We start from the raw sequence: 26,369 nt of genomic DNA, 5'->3' as shown, positions 1-26,369 counted from the left end.
TATCGTATTGGGATTTTTGGGTCCGTGATTACCGCATGGGAAGTTGAAAGACCCTTTTAATGAAGGCCACACTCTGCCAGTATCAGGATTTCCTCGTGCAGGGTTACTGTGTTGGGATATGCACTCATAATGAGGGCCCTAAGTATTTTCTTTTGGAATGGTAGATACAGTTTTTTGTTGCGTTCCTGAAGTCTAAAATGTTTACTTTTTTATTCTCATAGGAAGAAATAGATATATTCGAAGGAGTAAAGGACTGCCAAGCAATGAAAATGGCAGACAATTTGGGCTTCAAGGGACCACTTCAGCATCAGGTAAAAAAGTAAACATCACAAAATAGCATTAAATTATTGAAAAGAAAATCGTAGTGATCGTAAAGATTAATATTATTGCGCTACTTGTTGCTATGATGATTATTATTATGTTCATAAAGGCATTATTAATGGTAAGGTTTTTATTATTATTACCATTATTATAATGTTCATTTTTATTGTTCTTCGTCTTCCTCACACCACTAAAAAAATCTACATGCAAAAACTAGGGTAGGTTAAAAGTACGAGGGGGTCCAGATGAATGAAATGAAGAAAAGGAGTTTTGGAAATAGCCCAAGTAAAACTAAGAAAAGAACGAATGAAACAAATAAATAATTGTTAGGAGGGGGCAATCATGGTAATGAAAGAAGGAGTAGAGGATAAGAACACACTAAAAGTGATACTGAATACTAGCTAAGCAAAAGAGAGCTGAGAGGAAAAATGTGGAATATCCAAGAAAGGGTTGTTCGTCAGGTGCCCTCGTGTTGATGATATATGAAAAGGGACTGACTGATCGAGAGAGAGAATGTAAATAAGAGTCCATAGCAAGCCAAGATAAGCATGCAGGACAAGAAAAGACATTGCGCCAACCCCTCTTTACTGTTACAGCAAGAGTTCTGTAAAAGATGATAGCCATTGAGCATGTAGTTGCATGAGCCAGAGATTATCCTTGCAAAATATGACGAGATCTGCCGGATGTCACCATATCCATTAATTAAACAAAAATATAAATGGCTCAATGACAAACCACCCACATACCCCGTTGTAGACCTGTTCACATTTATAAAGATACCACGGTGTTCACTGTACGGCTATTTTCCCATTGTTCACAACAGAATGGAGGCAACCTACGATGCAGGCCTCGTAGCAGCCTTGAATGATAATAATGCTCGTGCCAGTGAAAGATTTGTTAAATATTTTGAACTTTGTTTGCAAGCTTAAGGTCTCTAAAGCCGAAAAAACTAATTGTGCCACATTATCGTAAAATCCACTCCAACAATGAGGAAACCACCAAGACCATGAGCACCATCCACTCTGGCTCTCCCACCGACCCCTGCCCTCACCACGTCGTCAATAAAGCCAGCCAAATCATCGCTCCCCAGCTCCGGACCATCATAAACAGCTCCTTCAAGACTGCCATCTTCCCTGAGAGCTGGAAACACGCCGAAGTCAACGCCCTGCTCAAAAAACCCAAAGCCGACCCGAAGACCTAAAAAACTACTGACCTATCTCCTTACTCCCCTTCACTGCGAAGGTCATTGAGCAGATAGTCAACAACCAACTATCCCGCTTCCTGGAGGACAACAGCCTACTCGACGTCTCCCAGTCCGGATTCCGCAAGAACCACAGCACCGAGACCGCCCTTATCTCCTGCACCGACGACATCAAGAGCAGGCTTGACACAGGTGAAACCGTTGCCCTCATCCTCCTTGACCTTTCTGCAGCCTTTGACACCGTCTGTCACCGCACCCTTTGCACACGCCTCTTCGACGCCGGAATTCGCCACAGAGCCCTGGACTGGCTCACCTCCTTCCTCCAAGACCATTTGCGGAGTTTCCCAGGGAACCTCACTCAGCCCCACCCTCTTCAATGTCTACATCGTCCGATCCCACGGCCTCAACATCGTCTCCTACGCAGACGTCGCTCATCTCATCCTCTCTCTCACGAAGGACCCCGCAACCGCTGAGAACAACCTTCACACCGGACTCCACGCCATCGTCAACTGGATGAAAGCAAGCCGCCTCAAACTGAACTCGGAGAAGACCGAGATCGTCATCTTCGGCCCCAACAGATCAGCATGGGATGACTCCTGGTGGCCTGCCACTCTGGGGTCTGCCCCAACGCCCACCACCCACGCACGCAACCTCGGCTTCATACTGGACTCTTCACTTTCTATGATCCAGCAAGTCAACGCCATCCTGTCCTCATGCTTAAACACCCTTCGCATGCTCCGCAAGACCTTCAGATGGATCCCCGTGGAAACCAGAAGAACGGTCACCCATGCCCTCGTCAGCAGCAGACTGGACTACGGCAATGCCATACGGAAACTCCAGCGCATCCAGAACGCCTCAGCATGACTCATCCTCGACCTCACCCGACCCTGTACTTTGGGACTGTGCTTGTCCGTTAGCTGTTGATTCCACTGTCTTAGGTAGGTCACCTGATACAAAACACCAGTGTTGATAATTATTGAACACTGATTATTTGTGAACTTAAGATGCCCTAAATCTTAGTTTTCCACAGGGGTACGGACATTCCTTCTAGTTACCACATTTTCTTTTATTTAAGAACTCCACTTTACATGAGTGAGAGACCATTTTTCTACCCGTTTATGTGAAGATTCCGAAGAAAACGTGTTATCCTTTTTTCCCGACCACAGCCTATCAATGTGAGGAGTGTGGGACGTGTTGCACATTAATGTATAAGACAGAGCTATTAAACTTAGAAAATTCGCAAAAGTTATTGTGTGTGGCAGGAGTTTGTTTTAGAGATGCTGAGCTGTGGAATTAGCATTCCTTGCGAGTAGTGCAGCAGTCCAGTGCAATTTTGTCAGCAGACGTTTCTCTGTGGAGTAGGCATGTATATGTAATTGTTGAACTTTTCATCGAGGCATCAAGTATGTACAACGATTCCGTGACCCCAGGCTACCGATTTCCTGTAGACATTAAGTAGTTTAAAGGGACAATAGTCAGTCTAGTGGAGTACCTTTCCTGTGGAACGTCTGCCAGCAGACCGCATTCGGATTAATAAATGTTGTGCACTAACGCAGGTTATATGCAGTGATTTTAATTAACATAAATGGTAAACCATTCCAAAACGTGTCCTGTTTTACGAATGCTAATCATGTTTTGACATTTCAGTTTTGTAATTACATCTCTTTTGATAAACCGTAGGCAGCGGATCAAATTAAGAAGCTTTACAATCTCTTTCTCAAAGTTGATGCTACTCAGGTGGAAATTAATCCCTTTGGCGAAACTCCAGAAGGACAAGGTAAGACGGGGAGCCTCGCAAATGAACCCATCATAATTCTGTCAGAATGCAAACCAGAAGCCGAAGTGCGTGGAGGGCTCCAACAGCTTTGTTCGTATTTCGTTGTTTAATTTAATTTATGATCTATTGTGGGTTCTCCTTGTGGACTTAAATAGTTTAATATATATTGTTGATTGATGCAAGAATTGGTAAAATAAATGGAAGCAGGGAGGGCATTTTGCACAGGTTTGAAGGCTCTCTCCAATTTTAGCAAGGAGGCCCTGCCTACCATTGAGCTCTCTGAGGCACTTCCAGTATTCGCCATTAAGGTCGATTTACAGGATTTGTCCTTTCGACTGTCTCAGTGGAGTGTGGGCGCTCATAACCAGACCAATACAGAATGCATTTGGACTCATTTTTCAGCTATTTATTTGCTAGTCGTGATGGTTGCAACCATGTTTTTTCACTCTAGTTTGCCGCTAGCAGCAATTCTTTCCAGAGATTCCTGTGGGAATTCGCAATATCAGGTGAAAGTCTTGCCAAGAATGCTAAGTGCAAAAATAATTACTGTGACTCTAGTAGGGTTTGTAATGAAATGTAGTCTGGAGTCTATATCACAAGCCGCTCAAGAGCAGTTGCTGGCAAGCGCGCCTCAAATGCTTTCGAGATCAATGTGCGCTGCATCTGTAAAATTCATTTATTATGGGATGGTTTACTAAATCAATGCCATGTAACTTGGCAGAAGAATTTTGAGAAAAGGCAGTAGCACTGATTTTTCTTTCTCTCTTCCAAACAGTTAGGTAGTGCTGTGAGTGTTTTGTAAATGCTGGCTTTATTTTTTTTTAAATATAAATTTTTGTCACTTGCAAATGGAAATGCACTGATCTAACAGGGTATTGTCGACAAATTATTTTAAAAAAATGAATGCTCCCAAATTTTAGGCAGCCCTCTTTTAAAATGCATCTTTCCAGGCCAGTGAAATAAGTAGTTCAAAAACATTATATTGATGCTGGAGTACTGGGTTTATAGATATATGCTACTATTAGAATTCACATATAAAATCACCCTTTATATCATAAGGAAAAATTCAAATATATATTTTGGAGAGCAAGATTGAGAATTTAGCAGCTTGTTTGTGACATATTAGTGACATATTATTGCTTCCTTGTACAATTTAAAAAAAAACAATCCTTCGCTTAATGTTTGGATAGTTATTGGTTAACTTAATCTTTCTGGCCAGGGTGTTAGAAAAAAAACTGATTTTCTTGAATCACTAGTTAGATAGACCTTGCTTGGTATACTGCAGTGAAAGCTTCTTTTCCTTGTCTATGATATGTTAATTCCTCAGCATGGCTGCTCGTGGGAGAAAGACTGCTCAGAGTCAATAAGCATACAAGGTACTGATGCTGTAAAGATGCAAGCAAGTGTCAACGAGGTGTGCACACTTGAAGGCACCATTTCCAATCCATTTAATAAATCTTAACCACAACATGCCAGAATACCCACAGCAAAAAGATTTCAGTGTCATATACTGCAACAGATTGTCTGTTTTCAACGTAATCGCTCCATGGATTGGTATCTTCAAGAAGTGCCATGACTAGGCCAAGGAGTATGAAATTGTGTATGAGATAGCAAGATCGGAACTCCAAATGGCTCTGCTTGATTGATCGCAATACCCAAAAGGTCCTACACCACTGCCATGAGAAAGATAGAATTTACCTTAAGGATATAGGTCCTGCCCCGAACCAGAATATCAGCAAAACCAAACTCTCTCTAGTCTATGAAAAATTAAATGGAAGCCATCTAAAACAAAAGGTGGTTTCTTGCAATTAAAGTGATTAACAGAGAGCAGAGGCGTGACACCCAAAATGGTTTACACCGCCAGTGTAACTAATATCCTCTTCTAGGTATCCAGATTAAAGAAGACTGAATAAAGAAGAATAGGCTTTCATCAGTACAACAGTGGCCCAAGACTTGTAGAAGTCCCTAGAATACAGTATTCCCTCCTTGTATTTAAAGCATTTAATAAGCCCTTTTAACGAAACCATTGCAAGTACAACCACGAGGAGACAGTAATAGGGTAATCCCAATGGTACCATGACCCAAGGAAGAATATACAATAAAACAGTGTATCTCCACCTTTCAAACAACCTTCAGATTGCACATTTGAACCAAAGCCAACCAGCAGCCCTATTTATAACGTTGTACAGGTGAAAATAATCAGTGGTGGAACACTGAACAAAAATCCCGAGCGTGGTAAGGGACACTCTAGGCATCACCAAATCCGATTTTGATAACTATTCCATTACACTGCTCGATAAATTGCTCCTGCCTCAGCTCAAAATGAAGAACTGTGGTTCATATTGGGTTTTGTTTTAAGTGAATATATCAACCTAACGAGATCTGTCAACAGAGAGCTAAGTTAATTAAATTCTTGTATTTTGTTCTGCGATTTAGATTAAAAGAACAAAGACCCCAAGAGTCAAAGACATGGGAGTAGCCTGTGTGAAACCTATTCCATTGCTTAATAAACAAATGTGATCAAGTGCTCGTATTTGTGCCATGAATGGTAAAATCGAAACATCTATAAATGTGAAAAAGTGGTGAGAAAAAAACAATTTAAAAGCAGGGAATCTTTTTTTTTTCTTGACATGTCTTTGTATGGACACCTTCAATGGTGTTGACTTCTGTCCTCTTATGTTATTAATTCAACATTTTGACCATTGTTGGCCAAATAGACTCAGTTATTGTCAGTACAGAAACAGTAAGTAATGGGCATGACTACCAAGTGGGCAAGAATGCCTCCCTAATAAGTTATGTGGCAGTTGATGCAGGAGAAGCTCACTGTCATAGTGCAGCATCTACAGGATCTTGGAAATGTATGGACTGTCCCATCTTGTCATGTTCACGTATCCAGTAAAAAAACAACACAGCTTATAATCTAGTGGTGTGATAAATTGCCTTTTTAAATACCCTTAATAAAAAATTAAAATATACTTATTTTCAGTCTTATAACAAATACTATATACAGTTGCTCAGTTCACGTCATAAATGTCCATCTAATGTTGGTTAGTTGGGAATTCATCCCTGTAAGACTTAAAATTCATCTTTCATTATCCTTCATTAAAAGATTGCCCTTTTATAGCTATTTTTCTTGCGTCATGGCAGGGTGAAATGAGCTGTTGAACCACGGGTCACTCTCAGTTATACATTTTGTTGATTCCTTGACTTCTTGTGAAGCGCATTGATAGCCTTCAGAGAGGAAATGAGAATTATCATTATTGCTATTTTAATCACATTATTCTTATTTATTATGCTGTGTTGTTCAAGATGTGCAGTATGTTTCCTTTTATGTTAATCTTTAAATAGTTGTATGTTCCGTTCATTATAATATTTATCTGTTTTCTAGTTGTCTGCTTTGATGCAAAAATAAATTTTGATGACAATGCTGAATTTCGACAAAAAGAAATATTTGCCATGGATGATACATCGGAGAGTGATCCAATAGAAAGTGAAGCAGCTAGTTATGACCTGAAATACATTGGACTGGATGGAAACATTGCTTGCTTTGGTAAGGAAAGAATTATGATTTCTCTTGCCAATTTATAATTTGTGGGTACTGCTGCTCCTTCGTAGAATGTTCCTAGGTTGGGCATGCAGGTTGCCATTGTACGTTGTCTTGCAGCCTCAAAAAGTGACTTAAGGTTTTAGATTGTATTAAATACTTAAACAGTTAACTTCGATGTTTCCTCTTTGTGAGTGGCTCGGTGCACGTGACCCACAACTGACTGCACCATCCACTTTCATAATAAAAGATACATACCAAGTAATAGTAAAATGAGAAAAACGACTTTTGCAGATACAGACTTATTTGACTTATACTAGTGACTTGTTGCTGGAGAATACTGAAGATAATTCTAGTGGCTTTGACCCGCCTTCCCATAACAATAGTGTTAGCCCCCAAATGTGAGACACATGGAAAGGTATGGGTAGGGAGCTGAGTCTCTGCAGGGATAGAATTGAAGTGCCATGCAGTACCTAACGCTTTGAAGTCAGATCTGTGCAATGATAGACATTCAAATATGTTGTGAACTGCATGTGAACTGCATACCTAATCAATCAGTCAATTTCTAGAGCACAGCTTATCACCCATGCGGATATCATAGTGCTGTACTAAGATCAGTGGAAATGGTAAGGGACAACAGAAGCAGATATGTTATTTTATATGCAGTCATTGTGTTGAGAGATCCTGGCAGTGGCAATTAAGGAGCAAGCTTAAAAGCACTGAGGCAGTAACAATTGAGTATTGAAAAGTAACTGCTGAAACTATAAATAGAGTTACTTCATGATTTACAGCCAAATAGGTAGAACCTGGAAGAGCTCACATCCTCTGTAGTTTAAGATACACTGGAGTAACAACTACCAAAATGGGAAGAAGGATTTTTGCATGAGGAAAGTTGAACTCATCCCTATCCAAAGCTATTAACTCCCTGGCAGACCTTTGAAGAGCAGCTCAATTTAAGTGTCATCCGTTACATGATGCAGTACATCAGTCAGTAAAATATCACTTCCTACATGCAAAGTTTCATTTGCGGAGATCATTTGTAGTATCTCAAATGATATGGAGTTTAGAGGTAAGGGAAGATAAGGTATTTTTAGTGCTTAGGGGCAGGTAGCCGTAAAGTGAGGTAAGGTTTTTTGGTTTCAGTTGATGATGATGAAGTGTATTTGTTATGCACAACTAATATAGCCTTGGTGCTATATTACTAAAAACTAGAGTATATGGAGGATGAAAAGGCCATGTCATTAAGCTTGTGTGTGTGTGTGTGTGTGTGTGTGTGTATACATATAAATCTATATATATATATATACTCACTGAAAAAAGCAAAGGTTACAAGACGTTGTAATTGGGAAATAGATTAAACAAACAAAAAAAAAACTGAGAAATTCACTTAAAAAATCGAAGGTTACAGGGATGTTATAGTTAGGCTCACATTTTAAATATACCAAACCAAAGAAATTAAGCTATTACAGTTAGTTATCTCAAGTAACTATAACTCATGCCCTGAGTTAACTATAAAAATATGACTGCAAATATTACATTGATATTATCTATGATGTTATCAAAGATGACATGAGTGCCGTAATTTGTTCAGGTAATTAGCAGTGCATAGCAAGGGGGCAAGCTATGTATTGTAACTGTCAATATTTTAGTCCAAGCCCACCAGACTTGATGCTGCTTCGTATAATGTCCTTCTCAGAGCGATTGCAAACAGCATGAAGCCTATTCCATGGGCGAAAAGGTAATTTTTTATATCTGATAGAGACTTCTAGTTGCAGATTCCTTACCTTAGGATTTTCCCCAGTTGTCAGACTGGAACTGGAGATTTTTCTTCGAGCAGTACATTTGCACACCGTCAGGTGACGTCTGTCGACTCCGTGTCCGATGTTGGCGCCATCGTCACCGTGATGACATTGTGGTCGTATATAGGCGCTACCCCAGCATGCTGATGTCAGTTCTTTTCTTTCCACGCCAGCCTATGTGCAGATCCAAAGAAGAGCTGCCCTTAGTCGCTTTTTGACTGACTTTTTGACCCTTTTGTCAAACTTTTTGATCTCTTGGTGTGTCGAGATGTCTTCCCTTAAGACCAGATTCAAACCGTGTGACTCCTTTCACCGCATGATGTCAGTGACGGAGCCGCACCTTGTGTGCTTGTGGTGTCTGTAGCACGACCACCACCAGAAGTCGTGCTCCGACTGCCAGGCCATGAACCCGAAGGCTTTGAGGGCGCAGTCCCTAAAGCTCATGATGGCACGGCGGTCGGCTCCACGTCGCACCCAGTCTCGCTCGAAAGGAAGGTCATGAGACCATTCGTGGAGCCATCACCACTTGTCCTCATCCCACTCAAAATGCTTGGGACATTCGTGTCACAAGAAGAAAAATCGTTCTTTGACTTCACCCCGTTACTCGGCTGATGGATCATGGGAGGAGTGTCATTCTCCTAGGCCTCCATCCTCTGTGTCTGCTTCTGGGTCGGCTCCAAGCCTCCCTGAGTTTCCGGAAGCCGGAGCCCCCCTGCCCAACTCAGGGCGTTTTATGAGGCAATGCGGCTCATTTCGACAGCCTGACCCTCCTGTGATGCCCTCGGGCCTAGTAGGGTCGGCGGGGGCCCGGGGTCTGCGCAGGCGGCTTCAGCCTCAGCTCCTAAGGCACCTCAGGATCTGTTTCCGGATCTGAACCAATGCCGGTCATGACATTGCAACCTTCCCCGGCACAGAAGTTGACGCTCCCGATGTCGGTTGGGCCCGCAATCGATGTCGATCTCATTCCCGACTCCGATCCGGAGCAGGAACGATGTCGCCAGATGCTGATTCCAACTTTAGTGGGAGCATTTCTCCCCAGGTTGGATCCTGACTCTTATACCTATAGGTATAGGTACGGTGAGTGTATGGAGGGGTCGCCAGACCTTCTAGAATACAAGCTTGAAGACCCTTATATGGACTGGGCTTGGGCATTGGGTGAAGCCAGTGGGTTGAACACCTTCCCTGACTCTGGAATTATTTCTTCCCCTACTGTGGCTACGGAGGAGGGAGCCTCCTACTTGATGGTGGTGCGAAGAGCGGCCGAGATCCTGGGCCTGGGGCTGCCTTCAGTGGCAGTCAGGACTACCCTTTTGACTGAGGTGCTTTAGCCCGGGGCTTCCACATCCGAACCCCTTTTGCCCTTTGCTGGGGACGTGGGCTAAACCCAGCACAGGCGGTCATGTCAACAGGACAATCGCCCACCGCCATAGGCCTGCCCCTAACAACCCTAAATTCCTGACCAGACACCCTACACCTGAGAGCTTAGCCAGGCTTCTTCTGCCGCAATCCATTTCGCCACCCCCCGGACAGGGAATCAAAAAGACTGGATCAACTTGGGAAGAAAATGTTCTCTTCCTCCAATCTGGCATTGAGGTTCTTGAACACTTCATGCCTTTTGGGCCATTACACCCATACTTTATGGGATGCGGTCGAGCAGGTGCTGTCATACGTCCCAGAGGAGGCTGGGCCATTCTCTCCCAAGCTGTTGCTTACGGGAGAGATACAGCCAAGTTCACGATTCGATGGGGACTGGACACCACCGACTCACTGGGCAGATCGGTTGCGTCAACAGTGGCCCTTCGGTGCCACGCTTGGTTGAGGACGTCTGGCATTCGCTTATGGGCATACCCTTGGATGGCACCTATCTCTTTGGAGACAAAGCAGACTCTCCACTTGAGCGCTTTAAAGAGTCCCAGGTTACTGCTCGGTCCCTTGGCCTCGCAGCTGCTCCTCTCTCACCCCCTCAGTCCTCTTTTCGGCACTTTTGTTGCTACATAAGGGCACCCAACTGCGTCCATTTCCCTCCGACCACCATGCCAACGAAACGGGATCCAATATCCCTATGGATGAGGGAGCCAGCGGTCGACCCACTCCAACCCAGCTGCAGCCTCCAAACCTGCCTAGTTTGTCATCCCATCATGGGCCAGTTTGAGGCAGGATTTGCCATCACCTGCCCCACTGGGAATCCATCACAAAGGACTAGTGGGTTTTGCAAATTGTCCGAAGGGGCTCCTCCCTCTCCTTTGAGACTACTGCCTTCTGCCATGCCACCATCCTAGGATTATATTACGAGGGATCACTTGCCACTTTTCCGCAAGGAGGTTATGGCTCTCCTGGTCAAGGGAGCACAGAGAGGGCCACTGTGCCCGAAGCAGGTTGTGGTTGTTATTCCCGCTACTTTCTGGTGCCCAAAAAGGACAAGGGCCTTCGTCCCTTCCTAGTCCTCCGGGCCCTCAATTTCTTCTTCAGGAAGGAGAAGTTCAAAATGCTCACTCTGGCTCAGGTCATTTCTGCCCTGGAGAAAGGATGGTAGTGTTGGACTTGGAGGATGCCTATTTTCATATTCCTGTCCTGCCTGCCCACAGATGTTACTTGTGGTTCGTGGTAGGTCATGAGAACTTTCATTTCGCCGTGCTCCCCTTTTGCCTTACCAGTGACCCTTGGTGGCGGTGGTTGCAGCTCATCTGTGCCAGCTAGGGTTTCCCCAACCTCGATGACTGGCTGTTGAAGGCAGGCTCACCCAGGCTGTCTTCTCCCACCTCCAGACCACAGCGAACCTCCTGCATTCGGTGGGGATCACTAGAAATGTGCCTAAGTCACACTGGACTCCCTCTGAGACACTCTATTTCATCAGAGCTATTCTGGACACACTGCAGCTTCTGGCCCATCCTCCCGAGTGGCAAGTCCAGAATATTCAGGCTGTGATACAGATGTTTCAGCCTTTATCCTGGATTTCGGTGAGAATGACTCCGAGTCTGCTGGGCCTCATGATCTCCTGCATCCTGCTGGGAACTGCAAAAGATCTGCAGAGGTGGCTAGCGAAACCCAAACGGGTCAGCAGCAGGTCCCTCTCCCTTCCCCAACCAGATCTCACAGTTGTGACAGATATGTCGCTTCTGGGATGGAACGGCCACCTGGGAGAGGCAAAATCCGGACACCACATCAACCTTTTGGAGCTCCGTGTCATCCGACTGAGATTGAAAGCCATTCTACCATCCATCAAGGGAAGGCTAGTGCAGGTGTTCAGGGAAAACACCAACTCCATGTGATACTGCAACAAACAGGGCAGGGGTGGGGTTATGGACCCTTTGTCAAGAGGCATTGTATCTCTGGTCATGGCTGGAATGTCAAAGCATTTCACTGATGGTTCAACGCCTGATGGGCCATCTGAATGCCAGGGCGGTTAACTCAGCCAAAGATGCCTAGTGGATCACGAATGGTATCTCCATCCAGAGGTGGTGCCGGGTCTCTTTCAGCAGTGGGTAGAGCCTTGGTTAGATCTGTTCACCACTGCTGAGAATGCACAATGTCAGTAAGTCTGCATGCTGGAGTTTCTAAGGCAGCTCTCGCTCAGAGATGCTTTTCATCTTGAGTGGAGCTCATGCTACTCCTGCTCAGTGTTGTCAAAAAGATAAGGAACAACCGGACCCAAGTCATTCGGAGAGTTTGGTATTCTGAGCAGTTGAGCATGGCCATTGATTCTCCGATCAAACTCCCCCTTCGGGAGGATCTTCTGTTGTAGCAGTAGTGGAGGATTCTCCTCCTAAAACCTGTTAACTCATTGCCTTCTTGCTTAGAGATTGAGCGGCTGCAGTTGACAGCTTTCAAACTTCCTCTCTTTTTCTCGCTCAGCAGGGCTCTTCTCTGGGCACTCTTAAGGAATATCTCTCTGCTTTTTTGCAGGTGCCAGATCAGCCATCCCTCTTTAATCCCGTGTTGTAAATAGGTTCTTGAATGGTCTTCAGCATATGTTCCCTCCTTCACCCTTTATAATGCCACAGCAGGACTTGAATATTGTCTGAACATTTCGCATGTACATTCCCTTTGAGCTGCTTCATAATTGCCCTCTCATGCTACTTATAATCAAGACAGTCTTCCTCGTGGCGATGACTTCTGTCTAGAGGGTCAGTGATCTTTAGGCTTTGTCATCTAAGCCTTCTTACCTCAGTATCCTGATAAAATGGTGCTTCTCATAAAAGCCTCCTTTCTCCTGGAAGTGGTCACTCTTTTTTCACGTTGGCCAAGCCATCACCTTGCCTACTTTTCACGACTCTCCACATCCCTCCAAGGAAGATGAGTGACCATAGTGTTGTCATTCTACCTTATCTGCACACATAAGTTCTGGGTCGACAACCAACTCTTCTCTGTATCAAAATGTGCTACGTATTAGCCAAGAAGCAGCCCCTTTGTGGGATTGCAAGCTCAGTCCACCAGAGCTAAGGCTGCGACCACTGCGTTAGCATGCAGAGTTCTTGTCTTGAGCATCTGCCAGGCAGCAACAGGGGCCTCTTTGCACACATTCACAAAGCTTTACTGCCTGGACAGTCAGGCCATAGGAATGGCCACTTTGCCTGTTCGGTCCCCCAGGACTTCCTAGTCTGAAATTTGTCTGCAGACCCACCTCCGAAGATGTTATTACTTGGGTATATATTCAAAGGTTAGGATTCTATGGCTAGAAGTCTGTATTAGATTAACACGTTACTTACTTTTGGTATAGCCTTATCTGGTAGAGGCTCTGTCTAGTCGCAGATTGTTTATCCACCCACACATCTTCCCACTTTATGAACGGATTTCTAGGGATAGGGCTGTTACCTTTTTAGGGCCCTAGTTTTCCCCATCAGTGGTCAGTGTTTTTCGTTGCGCCGTGCTCCTGGTGTGGATAGTCTTGAAAAGAAACTGACATCAGCAAGCCTTGTTGGTACCTATATAGGCACAGAGAACATCACTTCTAGCTTGGATGCTGCCGCCACCTGGAGCTGAGTGATGACACCTTCTAGCTCGTAGGAGTACTGCTCACAAACAAATCTTCAGATCCAGTCTGACACTGGGTGATATTTCTAAGGTAAGGAATCTGCAGCTATTTAGTGTCCACCAGATAAGGTATTATAAAAGGTAAGTGACTTTTTCATTTTGCCATATGAGGAAAAATGTCACTTTGCTATAAAAGTCATTTTCAGTGAATAAGGTATATCTCACTATATACTAAATGAGATGTATTGCTTATGTGAGCTACACTTGGCAGTTATTAACATAACATTCCTAGAGTATACACTATGTTGTGAAGAATACAGGTTGCATATTATGTTATTATCACTTGACATTCATTAGCTAGTAGTTAAAAATGAGTGCTCGATATAAAACGTTGAACAATTACATTTATTTTATCTGCTACTTGCGTTCTGTTTTAGATGATGCACATTATGTATTTAAATTTTTCATTCTGAAATAGCATCTACTCTGTTTTTCACATTATTAGTCTTTGAAAATGTAGGCTGCTGTAGCAAAAACCATAAAATAGGTATTTACTTGGAAATGGAACACTTTGAATTCATCTGTGGAAAAATAAGTTTAAAGTAAATGGAACCTAAAGCAAAGAGGAGTGCCTACTGTGATTACAAAGACATTAAAACACATTGTGTAGGAAGTTGGCTCTGTATGCACTATTGCTACTAGCCCTGAGGGTGGGTACACCCTCTTTGTGCCTCCTCCCAAGGGGAGGGGGGCACATTCCTATCCCTATTGGGGGAATCCTCCATGTGCAAGATGGAGGATTTCTAAAAGTCAGTCACCTCAGCTCAGGACACCTTAGGGGCTGTCCTGACTGGCCAGTGACTCCTCCTTGTTTTTCTCATTATCTCCTCTGGCCGTGCCGCCAAAAGTGGGGCCGTGGCCGGAGGGGGCGGGCAATTCCACTAGCTGGAGTGCCCTGTGGTGCTGTAACAAAGGGGGTGAGCCTTTGAGGCTCACCGCCAGGTGTTACTGTTCCTGCAGGGGCAGGTGTGAAGCACCTCCACCCAGTACAGGCTTTGTTACTAGCCACAGAGTGACAAAGGCACTCTCCCCATGTGGCCAGCAACATGTCTCTAGTGTGGCAGGCGGCTAAAACCAGTCAGCCTACACGGGTAGTTGGTTAAGGTTTCAGGGGCACCTCTAAGGTGCCCTCTGGGGTGTATGTTACAATAAAATGCACACTGGCATCAGTGTGCATTTATTGTGCTGAGAAGTTCGATACCAAACTTCCCAGTTTTCAGTGTAGCCATTATGGTGCTGTGGAGTTCGTGCATGACAGACTCCCAGACCATACACTCTTATGGCTACCCTGCACTTACAATGTCTAAGGTTTTGCTTAGACACTGTAGGGGCATAGTGCTCATGCACTGATGCCCTCACCTATGGTATAGTGCACCCTGCCTTAGGGCTGTAAGGCCTGCTAGAGGGGTGACTTATCTATACTGCATAGGCAGTGTGAGGTTGGCATGGCACCCTGAGGGGAGTGCAATGTCGACTTAGTCTTTTTATCCCCACTAGCACACACAAGCTGTCAAGCAGTGTGTCTGTGCTGAGTGAGGGGTCCCCAGGGTGGCATAAGATATGCTGCAGCCCTTAGAAACCTTCCCTGGCATCAGGGCCCTTGGTACCAGGGGTACCAGTTACAAGGGACTTACCTGGATGCCAGGGTGTGCCAATTGTGGAAACAAAAGTACAGGTTAGGGAAAGAACACTGGTGCTGGGGCCTGGTTAGCAGGCCTCAGCACACTTTCAAATCAAAACTTAGCATCAGCAAAGTAAAAAAATCAGGGGGTAGCCATGCCAAGGAGGCATTTCCTTACACATCCCCCCGCCCCCCAAAAGAAAGAGGATGAGACTAACCTTTCCCAAGAGAGTCTTCATTTTCTAAGTGGAAGAACCTGGAAAGGCCATCTGCATTGGCATGGGCAGTCCCAGGTCTGTGTTCCACTATAAAGTCCATTCCCTGTAGGGAGATCGACCACCTCAACAGTTTTGGATTTTCACCTTTCATTTGCATCAGCCATCTGAGTGGTCTGTGGTCAGTTTGAACTACAAAGTGAGTATCAAAGAGGTATGGTCTCAGCTTCTTCAGGGACCAAACCACAGCAAAGGCCTCCCTCTCAATGGCACTCCAACGCTGCTCCCTAGGGAGTAACCTCCTTCTAATGAAAGCAACAGGCTGGTCAAGGCCATCTTCATTTGTTTGGGACAAAACTGCCCCTATCCCATGTTTAGAGGCATCTGTCTGCACAATGAACTGCTTGGAGTAATCTGGAGCTTTTAGAACTGGTGCTGTGCACATTGCTTGTTTCAGGGTGTCAAAGGCCTGTTGGCATTCTACAGTCCAGTTTACTTTCTTGGGCATTTTCTTGGAGGTAAGTTCTCTGAGGGCTGTCACTATGGATCCATATCCCTTCACAAACCTCCTGTAGTACCCAGTCAAGCCAAGGAATGCCCTGACTGGAGTCTGGGTTTTCGGAGCTGCCCAGTCCAGAATAGTCTGGATCTTAGGCTGGAGTGGCTGAACTTGGCCTCCACCTACAAGGTGTCCCAAGTAAACCACAGTGCCCTGCCCTATCTGGCATTTGGATGCCTTGATAGAGAGGCCTGCTGATTGCAGAGCCTTCAAAACCTTCTTCAGGTGGACCAGGTGATTCTGCCAGCTGGAGCTAAAGACAGCAATATCGTCAAGATAAGCTGCACTAAAGGACTCCAAGCCAGCAAGGACTTGATTCATCAACCTTTGGAAGGTGGCAGGGGCATTCTTTAAACCAAAGGGCATAACAGTAAACTGATAATGCCCATCAGGTGTGGAGAGTGCTGTCTTTTCTTTTGCTCCTGGTGCCATTTTGATTTGCCAGTACCCTGCTGTTAAGTCAAAGGTACTTAAGAATTTGGCAGCACCTAATTTATCAATCAGTTCATCAGCCCTTGGAATGGGATGGGCATCTGTCTTGGTGACAGAATTAAGTCCTCTGTAGTCCACACAGAACCTCATCTCTCTCTTTCCATCTTTGGTGTGAGGTTTGGGGACTAAGACCACTGGGCTAGCCCAGGGGCTGTCAGAGTGCTCAATTACTCCCAGTTCCAGCATCTTGTGGACTTCCACCTTGATGCTTTCCTTAACGTGGTCAGACTGTCTGAATATTTTGTTTTTGACAGGCATGCTGTCTCCTGTGTCCACATCATGGGTACACAGGTGTGTCTGACCAGGGGTTAGGGAAAAGAGCTCAGCAAACTGTTGCAGGACTTTCCTACAATCAGATTGCTGTTGGCTAGAGAGGGTGTCTGAGTAGATCACTCCATCAACTGAGCCATCTTTAGGGTTTGTGGAGAGGAGATCAGGGAGAGGTTCACTCTCAGCTTCCTGGTCCTCATCTGTTACCATCAACAGATTCACATCAGCCCTATCATGGAAGAGCTTAAGGCGGTTCACATGGATCACCCTCTTGGGGCTCCTGCTAGTGCCTAGGTCCACCAGGTAGGTGACCTGACTCTTCTTTTCTAGCACTGGGTAAGGGCCACTCCATTTGTCCTGAAGTGCCCTGGGAGCCACAGGCTCCAGAACCCAGACTTTCTGCCCTGGTTGAAATTCAACCATTGCAGCCTTTTGGTCATACCAAAACTTCTGGAGCTGTTGGCTGGCCTCAAGGTTTTTGCTTGCCTTTTCCATGTACTCTGCCATCCTTGAACGTAGACCAAGTACAGTGTCCACTATATCTTGCTTAGGCTCATGAAGAGGTCTCTCCCAGCCTTCTTTCACAAGAGCTAGTGGTCCCCTTACAGGGTGGCCAAACAGAAGTTCAAAGGGTGAGAACCCTACTCCCTTCTGAGGCACCTCTCTGTAAGCGAAAAGCAGACATGGCAAGAGGACATCCCATCTCCTTTTGAGTTTTTCAGGGAGCCCCATGATCATGCCTTTTAATGTCTTGTTGAATCCCTCAACAAGGCCATTAGTTTGTGGATGGTATGGTGTAGTGAATTTGTAAGTCACTCCACACTCATTCCACATGTGTTTCAGGTATGCTGACATGAAGTTGGTACCTCTGTCAGACACCACCTCCTTAGGAAAACCCACTCTGGTAAAAATACCAATGAGGGCCTTGGCTACTGCAGGGGCAGTAGTCAACCTAAGGGGAATTGCTTCAGGGTACCTAGTAGCATGATCCACTACTACTAGTATGTACATGTTCCCTGAGGCTGTGGGATGTTCAAGTGGACCCACTATGTCCACACCCACTCTTTCAAAGGGGACCCCCACCACTGGAAGTGGAATGAGGGGGGCCTTTGGGTGTCCACCTGTCTTACCACTGGCTTGACAGGTGGTACAGGAGACACAAAACTCCTTGACCTTCTGGGACATGTTGGGCCAATCGGAGTGGTTGACTAGTCTCTCCCACGTCTTGGTTTGTCCCAAATGCCCAGCAAGAGGAATATTATGGGCTAAGGTCAGTATGAACTCCCTAAACTCCTGAGGCACTACCACTCTCCTAGTGGCACCAGGTTTGGGATCTCTTGCCTCAGTGTAAAGGAGTCCATCTTCCCAATAGACCCTATGTGTTCCAGTTTTCTAACCATTGGACTCTTCAGCAGCTTGCTGCCTAAGGCCTTCAAGAGAGGGACAGGTTTCTTGCCCCTTACACAACTGCTCCCTTGAGGGTCCCCCTGGGCCTAAGAGCTCAACCTGATAAGGTTCTAGCTCCATAGGCTCAGTTCCCTCAGAGGGCAGAACTTCTTCCTGGGAAGAGAGGTTCTCTTTTTGTTGTTGTGTTGCAGCTGGTTTCCCAGTTGTCTTTCCTTTTCTCTTGGTAGGCTGGGCCCTTTTTCCAGGCTCCAACTCTACTTTTTCACCCTGAGCCTTGCACTGTGCCCTTGTCTTGACACACACCAGTTCAGGGATACCCAGCATGGCCGCATGGGTTTTCAGTTCTACCTCAGCCCATGCTGAGGACTCCAGGTCATTTCCAAGCACACAGTCTACTGGGATATTTGAGGAGACCACCACCTGTTTCAGGCCATTGACCCCTCCCCACTCTAAAGTTACCATAGCCATGGGATGTACTTTAGTCTGATTGTCAGCGATGGTGACTGGGTAAGTTTGACCAGCCAGGTACTGACCAGGGGAAACAAGTTTCTCTGTCACCATGGTGACACTGGCACCTGTATCCCTCAGGCCTTCTACACTTGTCCCATTGATTAAGAGATGCTGCCTGTATTTGTGCATGTTAGGGGGCCAGGCAGCCAGTGTGGCTAAATCTACCCCACCCTCAGAGACTAATGTAACTTCAGTGTGACACCTGATTTGCTCTGGGCACACTGTTGATCCCACTTGGAGACTAGCCATTCCAGTGTTAGCTGGAGTGGAGTTAGAAGTGGTACTTTTCTTGGGACAGGCCTTGTCTCCAGTTTGGTGTCCAGGCTGATTACAGCTACGACACCAGGCCTTTTTGGGATCAAAGTTTTTACCCTTGTACCCAAAATTGTTTTGTGAAGAGGCTCTGGGCCCACCCTCCTGTGCAGGTTTTTGGGGGCCTGTAGAAGACTCTTTACTATTTTTGTTTCTGGATGTCTCAACACTCTTCCCCTGGGGAGGCTTTGTGACCCCTTTCTTTTGGTCACCCCCTGTGGAAGTCTTGGTCACCCTAGTCTTGACCCAATGGTCCACCTTCTTTCCCAATTCTTGGGGAGAAATTGGTCCTAGGTCTACCAGATGCTGATGCAGTTTATCATTTGAACAATTACATAATAAGTGTTCTTTCACAAATAAATTGTACAGCCCATCATAATCATTTACACCACTGCCTTGAATCCAACCATCCAGTGTTTTCACTGAGTAGTCCACAAAATCAACCCAGGTCCGGCTCGAGGATTTTTGAGCCCCCCTGAATCTAATTCTATACTCCTCAGTGGAGAATCTAAAGCCCTCAATCAGGGTACCCTTCATGAGGTCATAAGATTCTGCATCTTTTCCAGAGAGTGTGAGGAGTCTATCCCTACACTTTCCAGTGAACATTTCCCAAAGGAGAGCACCCCAGTGAGATCTGTTTACTTTCCTGGTTGCACAAGCCCTCTCAAAAGCTGTGAAGCATTTGGTGATGTCATCACCATCTTCATATTTAGTTACAATCCCTTTAGGGATTTTCAACATGTCAGGAGAATCTCTGACCCTATTTATGTTGCTGCCACCATGGATGGGACCAAAACCCTTTCTTGTCTTTCCCTTTCTATGGCTAGGAGCTGTCTCTCTAAAGCCAATCTTTTGGCCATCCTGTCTAACAGGAGGTCATCTTCACTGAGGCTATCCTCAGTGATTGCAGAGGTATTGGACCCTCCTGTGAGGGAAGCAGCATCTCTGACTATTATAGTTGGAGTCAGGGTTTGAGGGACCCTGTTCTCCCTAAGTAGGACTGGAGGGGGGGAATTCTCCTCCAAGTCACTAACTTCATCCTCTGGGAGGTCATCCTCAGAGTGGTTGGCTTTTTCAAACCCTGCCAGCAGCTCCTGGAGCTGTTGTTTGGAGGGTCTTAAGCCAACTGGGATTTTCTTTATTTTGCAAAGAGACCTTAGCTCCCTTATTCTAAGATGGAGGTAAGGTGTGAGGTCGAGTTCCATCACATTCTCTTCTGCACTAGACATTACGTTTCTAAAAGTTGGAATACTTTTTAAGAATCTAAAACTATCTCTAGAACTTAATTCAAACTTTCACAAAACTTTTAAACTCTAAAAGAAATGCTAACAGGGACTAACACAAGGCCCTAGCAGGACTTAAAAAAAATTAGAAAAATAGCTCAAATTGCAAAAATCAGTTTCTAATGACAATTTTTGGAATTTAGTTGTGTGATCAGGTATTGGCTGAGTAGCCCAGCAAATGCAAAGTCTTGTACCCCACCGCTGATCCACCAATGTAGGAAGTTGCCTCTGTATGCACTATTTCAAAGTAAGGAATCGTATGCACAGAGTCCAAGGGTTCCCCTTAGAGGTAAGATAGTGGCAAAAAGAGATAATACTAATGCTCTATTTTGTGGTAGTGTGGTCGAGCAGTAGGCTTATCAAAGGAGTAGTGTTAAGCATTTGTTGTACACACACAGGCAATAAATGAGGAACACACACTCAGAGACAATCCCAGGCCAATAGGTTTTTGTATAGAAAAATATATTTTCTTAGTTTATTTTAAGAACCACAGGTTCAAATTTTACATGTGTAGGAAAGTCCTCCTTTTTTGCCTGATCACCCCCACACTTTTTGGATAGGTACTGGTGGTTACTGACTCTTGGCTGTGCCCTGGGTACTGCTTACCAGTCCCAGGGCCAGTGCTCTGTGTAAAATGGATATGCAAATTAGGCTAATTATTATTGGCTAAGTTAACCTACCTATAAGTCCCTAGTATATGGTAGGGCATGTAGGTTAAGGGACCACAGCATAGGTGGTGCACACCTAGGTGCACTGCTGAAGTGCCCAGTGTCATTTTAAAAGCAAGTCTGCCTTGCTGGCTGCTTTTAAATTAAAGTTATATGCAAATTCGACTTTGGAATTAAAAGTACTTCCAAAGTCTTAAACTACCTTATTTTTACATATAGGTCACCCCTAAGGTGTGCCCTATGTGCCCCTAGGGCTGGGTGCCATGTAACTATAAGCAGGGACTTTATACAAATAGATTTATAAGCCCTGGTGAGGTAAAAACAGCCAAATTCGTTTTTCCCTCATTGAAGTAAATGGCCTTCATAGGCTAGAATGGGGAGACTTTATTTTAAATTTTAAAGTCTCCTTAAATGTTGCATACCAAGAATTTGGTATCAAATTAATTGTTGTAATAAATCCCACAACTTCCAGTTGTTGGATTTAATATAACTTGTACAGGTAAAAAGTTTAGACTTTACCTAAAAAGTTGCCAATTTCAGCTCTGCATTGTTTTTGCTGCTGTGCTCTGATTGGCCAGCCTGCAGCAGCTTTTGCCAAGCTGCCTTGATGAGGTGTGAAGTGGCCTGGCTTCACACAAAGGAATGTGCTTGGGGGAGAGAATCTCCCCTCAGCAGATGGTGAGGCAGGAAGGGGGAGGGCTGCCAAACTAGTTTTCAAAGGCAGAGAAGGACATCTGGAGCACCCAGCAACACCCCCACATCCTGCAACCCCAGACAACTAGGTGCCCCCTTGATTAGATTAGGAGAGGGCAGGAGAGGGGTGTGTTTATGATTTTTAGCCACACCAGTGGGTGGGCTCAGCCAGATGTAACCTCCAAAAATCAGATTCAGCCATGTTGGATTTTTAGAGACTGTTGCCTTTTGGGATGGATTTTTGCCACACTTCCCAGGAAGTGGTCATCACAGGGGGACGACCCTGTACCTGATTGGAGGACCAGGACCCCCCTGCTTTTCACCCAGGAGCAAGGATAAAACTGGCAGACCTGCCCCCACACCTCAGATCCCTGCCAGATTTCAAGAAGAAAAGAACAAAAGGAGAAGGACTGCCCTGCTGGACCCCTGGCCTGCACCTGGAACCTGCACTCAGAAGGACTGCACCAGCTGCACAATTGGGCTTCACCACAAGAAGGACTTTGCCTGGCTTCAACTGGTTCAAGGAGGGACTCCCTGTTTGCTACAGGTGAAAAATTGCTATCCAGAGTCCCCCTGCACCAACTCCTGAAAAGTGACCAGCTGACCACTGTCCAGTGGCCAAAAAGGAGTTTGCGCCAGGTGCATTCTGGGAGTTGAAGTCCGCACCCCCCAAGGACCATCACAGAACTTCTGGACCCTTGGGGTGAGCTGTGGACCCCAAAAGAACCTTAAAAGAACATCTGGGTGAAGCCCCAGAAGTTTGGAAAAGATTTGAGAATTTTAGAAAAAAAGCTCCAGAGAGGGACCGACCCGCCGCGGAAACTTCTAGCCGGCTTGCCTCAACCGCGACCCGGCCTGACTTGGTGGTTCGTCCCGGTAAAGAAAAACCTCAGAAAAAGAGACTAAGTCCGAAGGTAAAAAGTTGACCGGGACCTCCCAGCCATCGTATCCGAGAAGGGCTCCACGGACGTCGGATCAAGATCCAGGTTTACCCCGGTCGAAGGATTTTCATCTCGAAAAAACGACTAAGTCCGAAGGTAAAAATCTCCACTGAGGAAACCCACATCGCGTATCCGGACAAGGGCTCCAGGAGGTCGGATTCAACTGGCAGGTTCGTCCCGGTGAAGAAAAACTCCAAAATAACGCCTAAGTCAGAAGGTAACTTTTTAACCGAGGCCTCCCGCGACTTGTAGCCGAGCAGGGCTCCATCGCGGTCGGCCTGAAACTTTGACTTTGCCCCGGTCGAGGTGCAACCAGATGACCCGATTGGCACTTTTTGTTTCTAAGCGCTAGAAAAGTAATAATTCTTTAAAAATTCATATCTCCGGTTCCCTTTATCCAATTTTATTCGTTTTTGTGTCATTTTAAAGATAAAAATATAAACTATTTTTATAAATTGGTTTTGGATTTTTAAACTGTTTCCTGTGTTTTATTTGATTACTGTTTTGTGATATTTGAATGCTTTACACACTGTCTCCTAAGTTAAGCCTTGACGCTCGTTGCCAAGCTACCAAGGGTTGAGCTGGGATTAATTTACTGAGACCTAACTGTACCTAGGTGGAGGTTAGTGGCTTGTTGCTAGGTGTAGGTACCTACCTGCCCTTTCCAATAACCCATTTTCCAACATTTTTGGTGGCAGCGGTGGGATGCTGTACTTGTGTTCAGTATCACGTTACAGTTTTAAGTAAAACAAATTACAAATCCTTTAAATTGTCTTAGTGCAAACATTTTTTTTTTTTTTTTTTTTTTTTTTTTTTTAATTTGGATTAATTTCAATTATTGAATTTTTGTAATTTTTCTAAATTCTTGTTTCCAATTTTTGCAAAAAGTTTTTGTTGACACAAAACTAGGGAACCATGGAGCTTGATCTGGCTAGCCTACCCACACTGACAGTAGTCCAGCTTAGGGGGTTGTGTATTGAAAGAGGGTTGCCTGCAACCACTGATCTCAGGAAGCGAATCCTGATTAAATCCCTGACAGCATGGGCTGAGGCCCAAGAGCTAGGCACAGAGGAAGCTCCAGAGGAGGAAGAAAAAGGGGAGGATGCTAACTCTAACCTCTCAGGGGAGGGAAGGCATCTGAGCCCAAGTGAGGAGGAGGAAGAACGGTCCTCAGTAGATACAGTCACTAGGGGCAGACCCAAAGCTAGTGGTAGGAAGGGGGTCCTTTCAGGAGGAGAGAACCCATCCATCAGAGAAAGAGAGCTGGAGGCCCAGCTAGCATACATAGCTTTGGAAGCAGATAAGCTGGCCCTAGAAAAGAAAAAGTGGGCAAACAAAGAAAAAAGAGATGGTGGCAGCGATAAAGAAGCTGAGGTGTCCCTGGGTGGGGTTTTTTCCCCCAGATTACCAAAAGGGGTGGTTCCTGCCTATGTAGAGGGGGATGACATAGATAAGTGGCTGGGGGCCTTTGAGAGGGCCCTCCAGATGAGGAGAGTCAAGCCTCAGTACTGGGGTTCACTTCTTTGGGAGTTAGTTCCCAACTCTGGGAGGGATAGGCTCCTAACCATGAGTGGGGAAGATGCAGACTCATACCCCAGTATGAAGAGTTGCTTGACTAAAAAGTTTGGTCTGACCCCAGAGCAGTATAGGCTCAAGTTTAGGGACACCCAAAAGACAAGCACCCAGTCCTGGGTGGACTTTGTGGACATTTCAGTAAAGGCACTGGAGGGCTGGATACAGGGCAACAGGGTAAGTACCTTTGAGGGGCTGTACAATTTGATTATGAGGGAGCACCTTCTAACTAATTGTGTCCAAGAGAAGCTCCGCCAGTATCTAGTTGACTCTAGGTTGACCAACCCCAGAGAGCTGGGGGAGGCAGCAGATGACTGGTTAAGAACTAGGGTTAACCAGAAACCCCCAGGGGGTGATCAGAAAAAGGGAGGACATGGTTCTTCTCAGGGGAAGAACCAGGGGAAAGATGATAAAAAGCCCAAAGAGTCCTCACAAGAGTCCCCAAAAACTTCTCAGGGAGGGGGAGCCCCGAGCCAATTCCCTTTTAAAGGGAAAGGGTATCAGGGAAAGAATTATGATCCTGCTAAAGCAGGAAGGTTTCAGGAGCTTGCTAAGGCCGGCAAGTGTTTTGATTGTCATCAACCTGGACATAAAAGAGGAGATGCTATCTGCTCCAAGAAGCCCCCCACTGGTGGGCAATCCCAGGGGATTGCTAGTGTAGGGTTGGGGGTGGAAGTTGGCCCAGGGGTGGAATCAGGGTACACAGAGGTCACCTTAGTATCCGTGGGTGGGGTGGACATTGCAACTATGGCCACCTTACCTCCCATCATGGAGAGGTATAGGCAGAGGCCTAAAGTCAATGGGACTGAAGTGGAAGCTCTGAGAGATACAGGAGCCAGTGTGACAATGGTCACAGAAAAGCTGGTTTCTCCAGAGCAGGTCTTACCTGGTGTCTTCCACCAGGTGACTTATGCAGATAGCAGAACCAAACTCCATCCCATGGCTATGGTGAGTCTGGAATGGGGAGGTGTGACTGGCCCTAAAAAGGTAGCTGTAGCTCCTGCCCTCCCAGTAGAGTGTCTGCTGGGAAATGATCTTGAAGCATCTGAATGGTCAGAAGTGGAGAGAAGGGTCCATGCACAGATGCTGGACCTCCCTGAATGGGTGTGTGCTGTGACCAGGTCACAGGCAGCACAACAGGGAAATGCTGGACACTTGGACCCTGGAACAATGGGCCAAGCCTCCAAGAAAAAGAGAAAGGGCACTGGGTCTGGATTGCCAGCCCCAACAAGTACAGAGGGTCGGGAAGAATCCAACCCTGAGGGGGAGGATCTGAACTCTGAGGGAGGGACACTTTCCCTGCAAACTATGCCTGATTTGGCAGAACTGCAAGGGGCAGGTGGGCCCACCAGAGAAGATTTGTGCCAGGGACAAAGAGAGTGTCCCACTCTTGAGGGCCTGAGGCAGACTGCTACCAGGCAAGAACAAGGGGATACCAGTGGGACCCACAAGGTTTACTGGGAGGATGGAGTTCTCTACACTGAGGCAAGGGCCCTCAAACCAGGGGCTACTAGGAGAGTAGTGGTCCCCCAGAAGTATAGAGAATTCCTCCTTACCTTAAGCCATGATATCCCCTTAGCTGGACATTTGGGACAGACCAAGACCTGGAACAGGCTGGTCAACCATTTTTATTGGCCCCAAATGTCAGAAAAAGTCAGGGAGTTTTGCAGCTCCCGTGTCACCTGTCAAGCCAGTGGCAAGACAGGAGGCAAACCAAAGGCTCCCCTGATACCACTGCCAGTGGTTGGGACTCCCTTTGAGCGGGTGGGGATTGACATTGTTGGTCCCCTAGACCCACCAACTGCTTCAGGTAACAGGTACATTGTGGTGGTAGTGGACCATGCCACCAGGTACCCTGAGGCAATACCCCTCCGGACAGTCACTGCTCCCACAGTGGCTAGGGCCCTACTTGGTGTGTTCACCAGAGTGGGATTCCCAAAGGAGGTGGTCTCAGATAGGGGCACAAACTTTATGTCAGCCTATCTGAAAGCCATGTGGGATGAGTGTGGTGTTACTTATAAGTTCACCACCCCCTACCACCCACAGACCAATGGTCTGGTGGAAAGATTTAATAAGACCCTGAAGGGCATGATCATGGGTTTGTCTGACAAACTCAGGAGGAGATGGGATGTCCTCCTCCCTTGCCTGCTGTT

At 45.8% G+C, this 26,369-nt stretch overlaps 1 protein-coding gene across 1 annotated transcript in view; it reads left to right on the top strand.

The window, feature by feature from the left end:
- SUCLG2 (succinate-CoA ligase GDP-forming subunit beta) overlaps positions 1–26,369 on the top strand; it is a 449,139-nt gene that overhangs the window by 214,671 nt on the left and 208,099 nt on the right. The window contains exons 6-8 of the mRNA XM_069206576.1: positions 222–311; positions 3,203–3,299; positions 6,688–6,849. Coding sequence (XP_069062677.1) covers positions 222–311; positions 3,203–3,299; positions 6,688–6,849 — 349 coding nt within the window. The remainder of the gene's footprint in view (positions 1–221; positions 312–3,202; positions 3,300–6,687; positions 6,850–26,369) is intronic.

This window comes from Pleurodeles waltl, chromosome 9, assembly GCF_031143425.1.
Source record: "Pleurodeles waltl isolate 20211129_DDA chromosome 9, aPleWal1.hap1.20221129, whole genome shotgun sequence".
Classification (NCBI taxonomy): domain Eukaryota; kingdom Metazoa; phylum Chordata; class Amphibia; order Caudata; family Salamandridae; genus Pleurodeles; species Pleurodeles waltl.
Note: the sequence above shows the minus strand (reverse complement) of the source record. Positions and strands in the feature narration are given on the sequence as shown.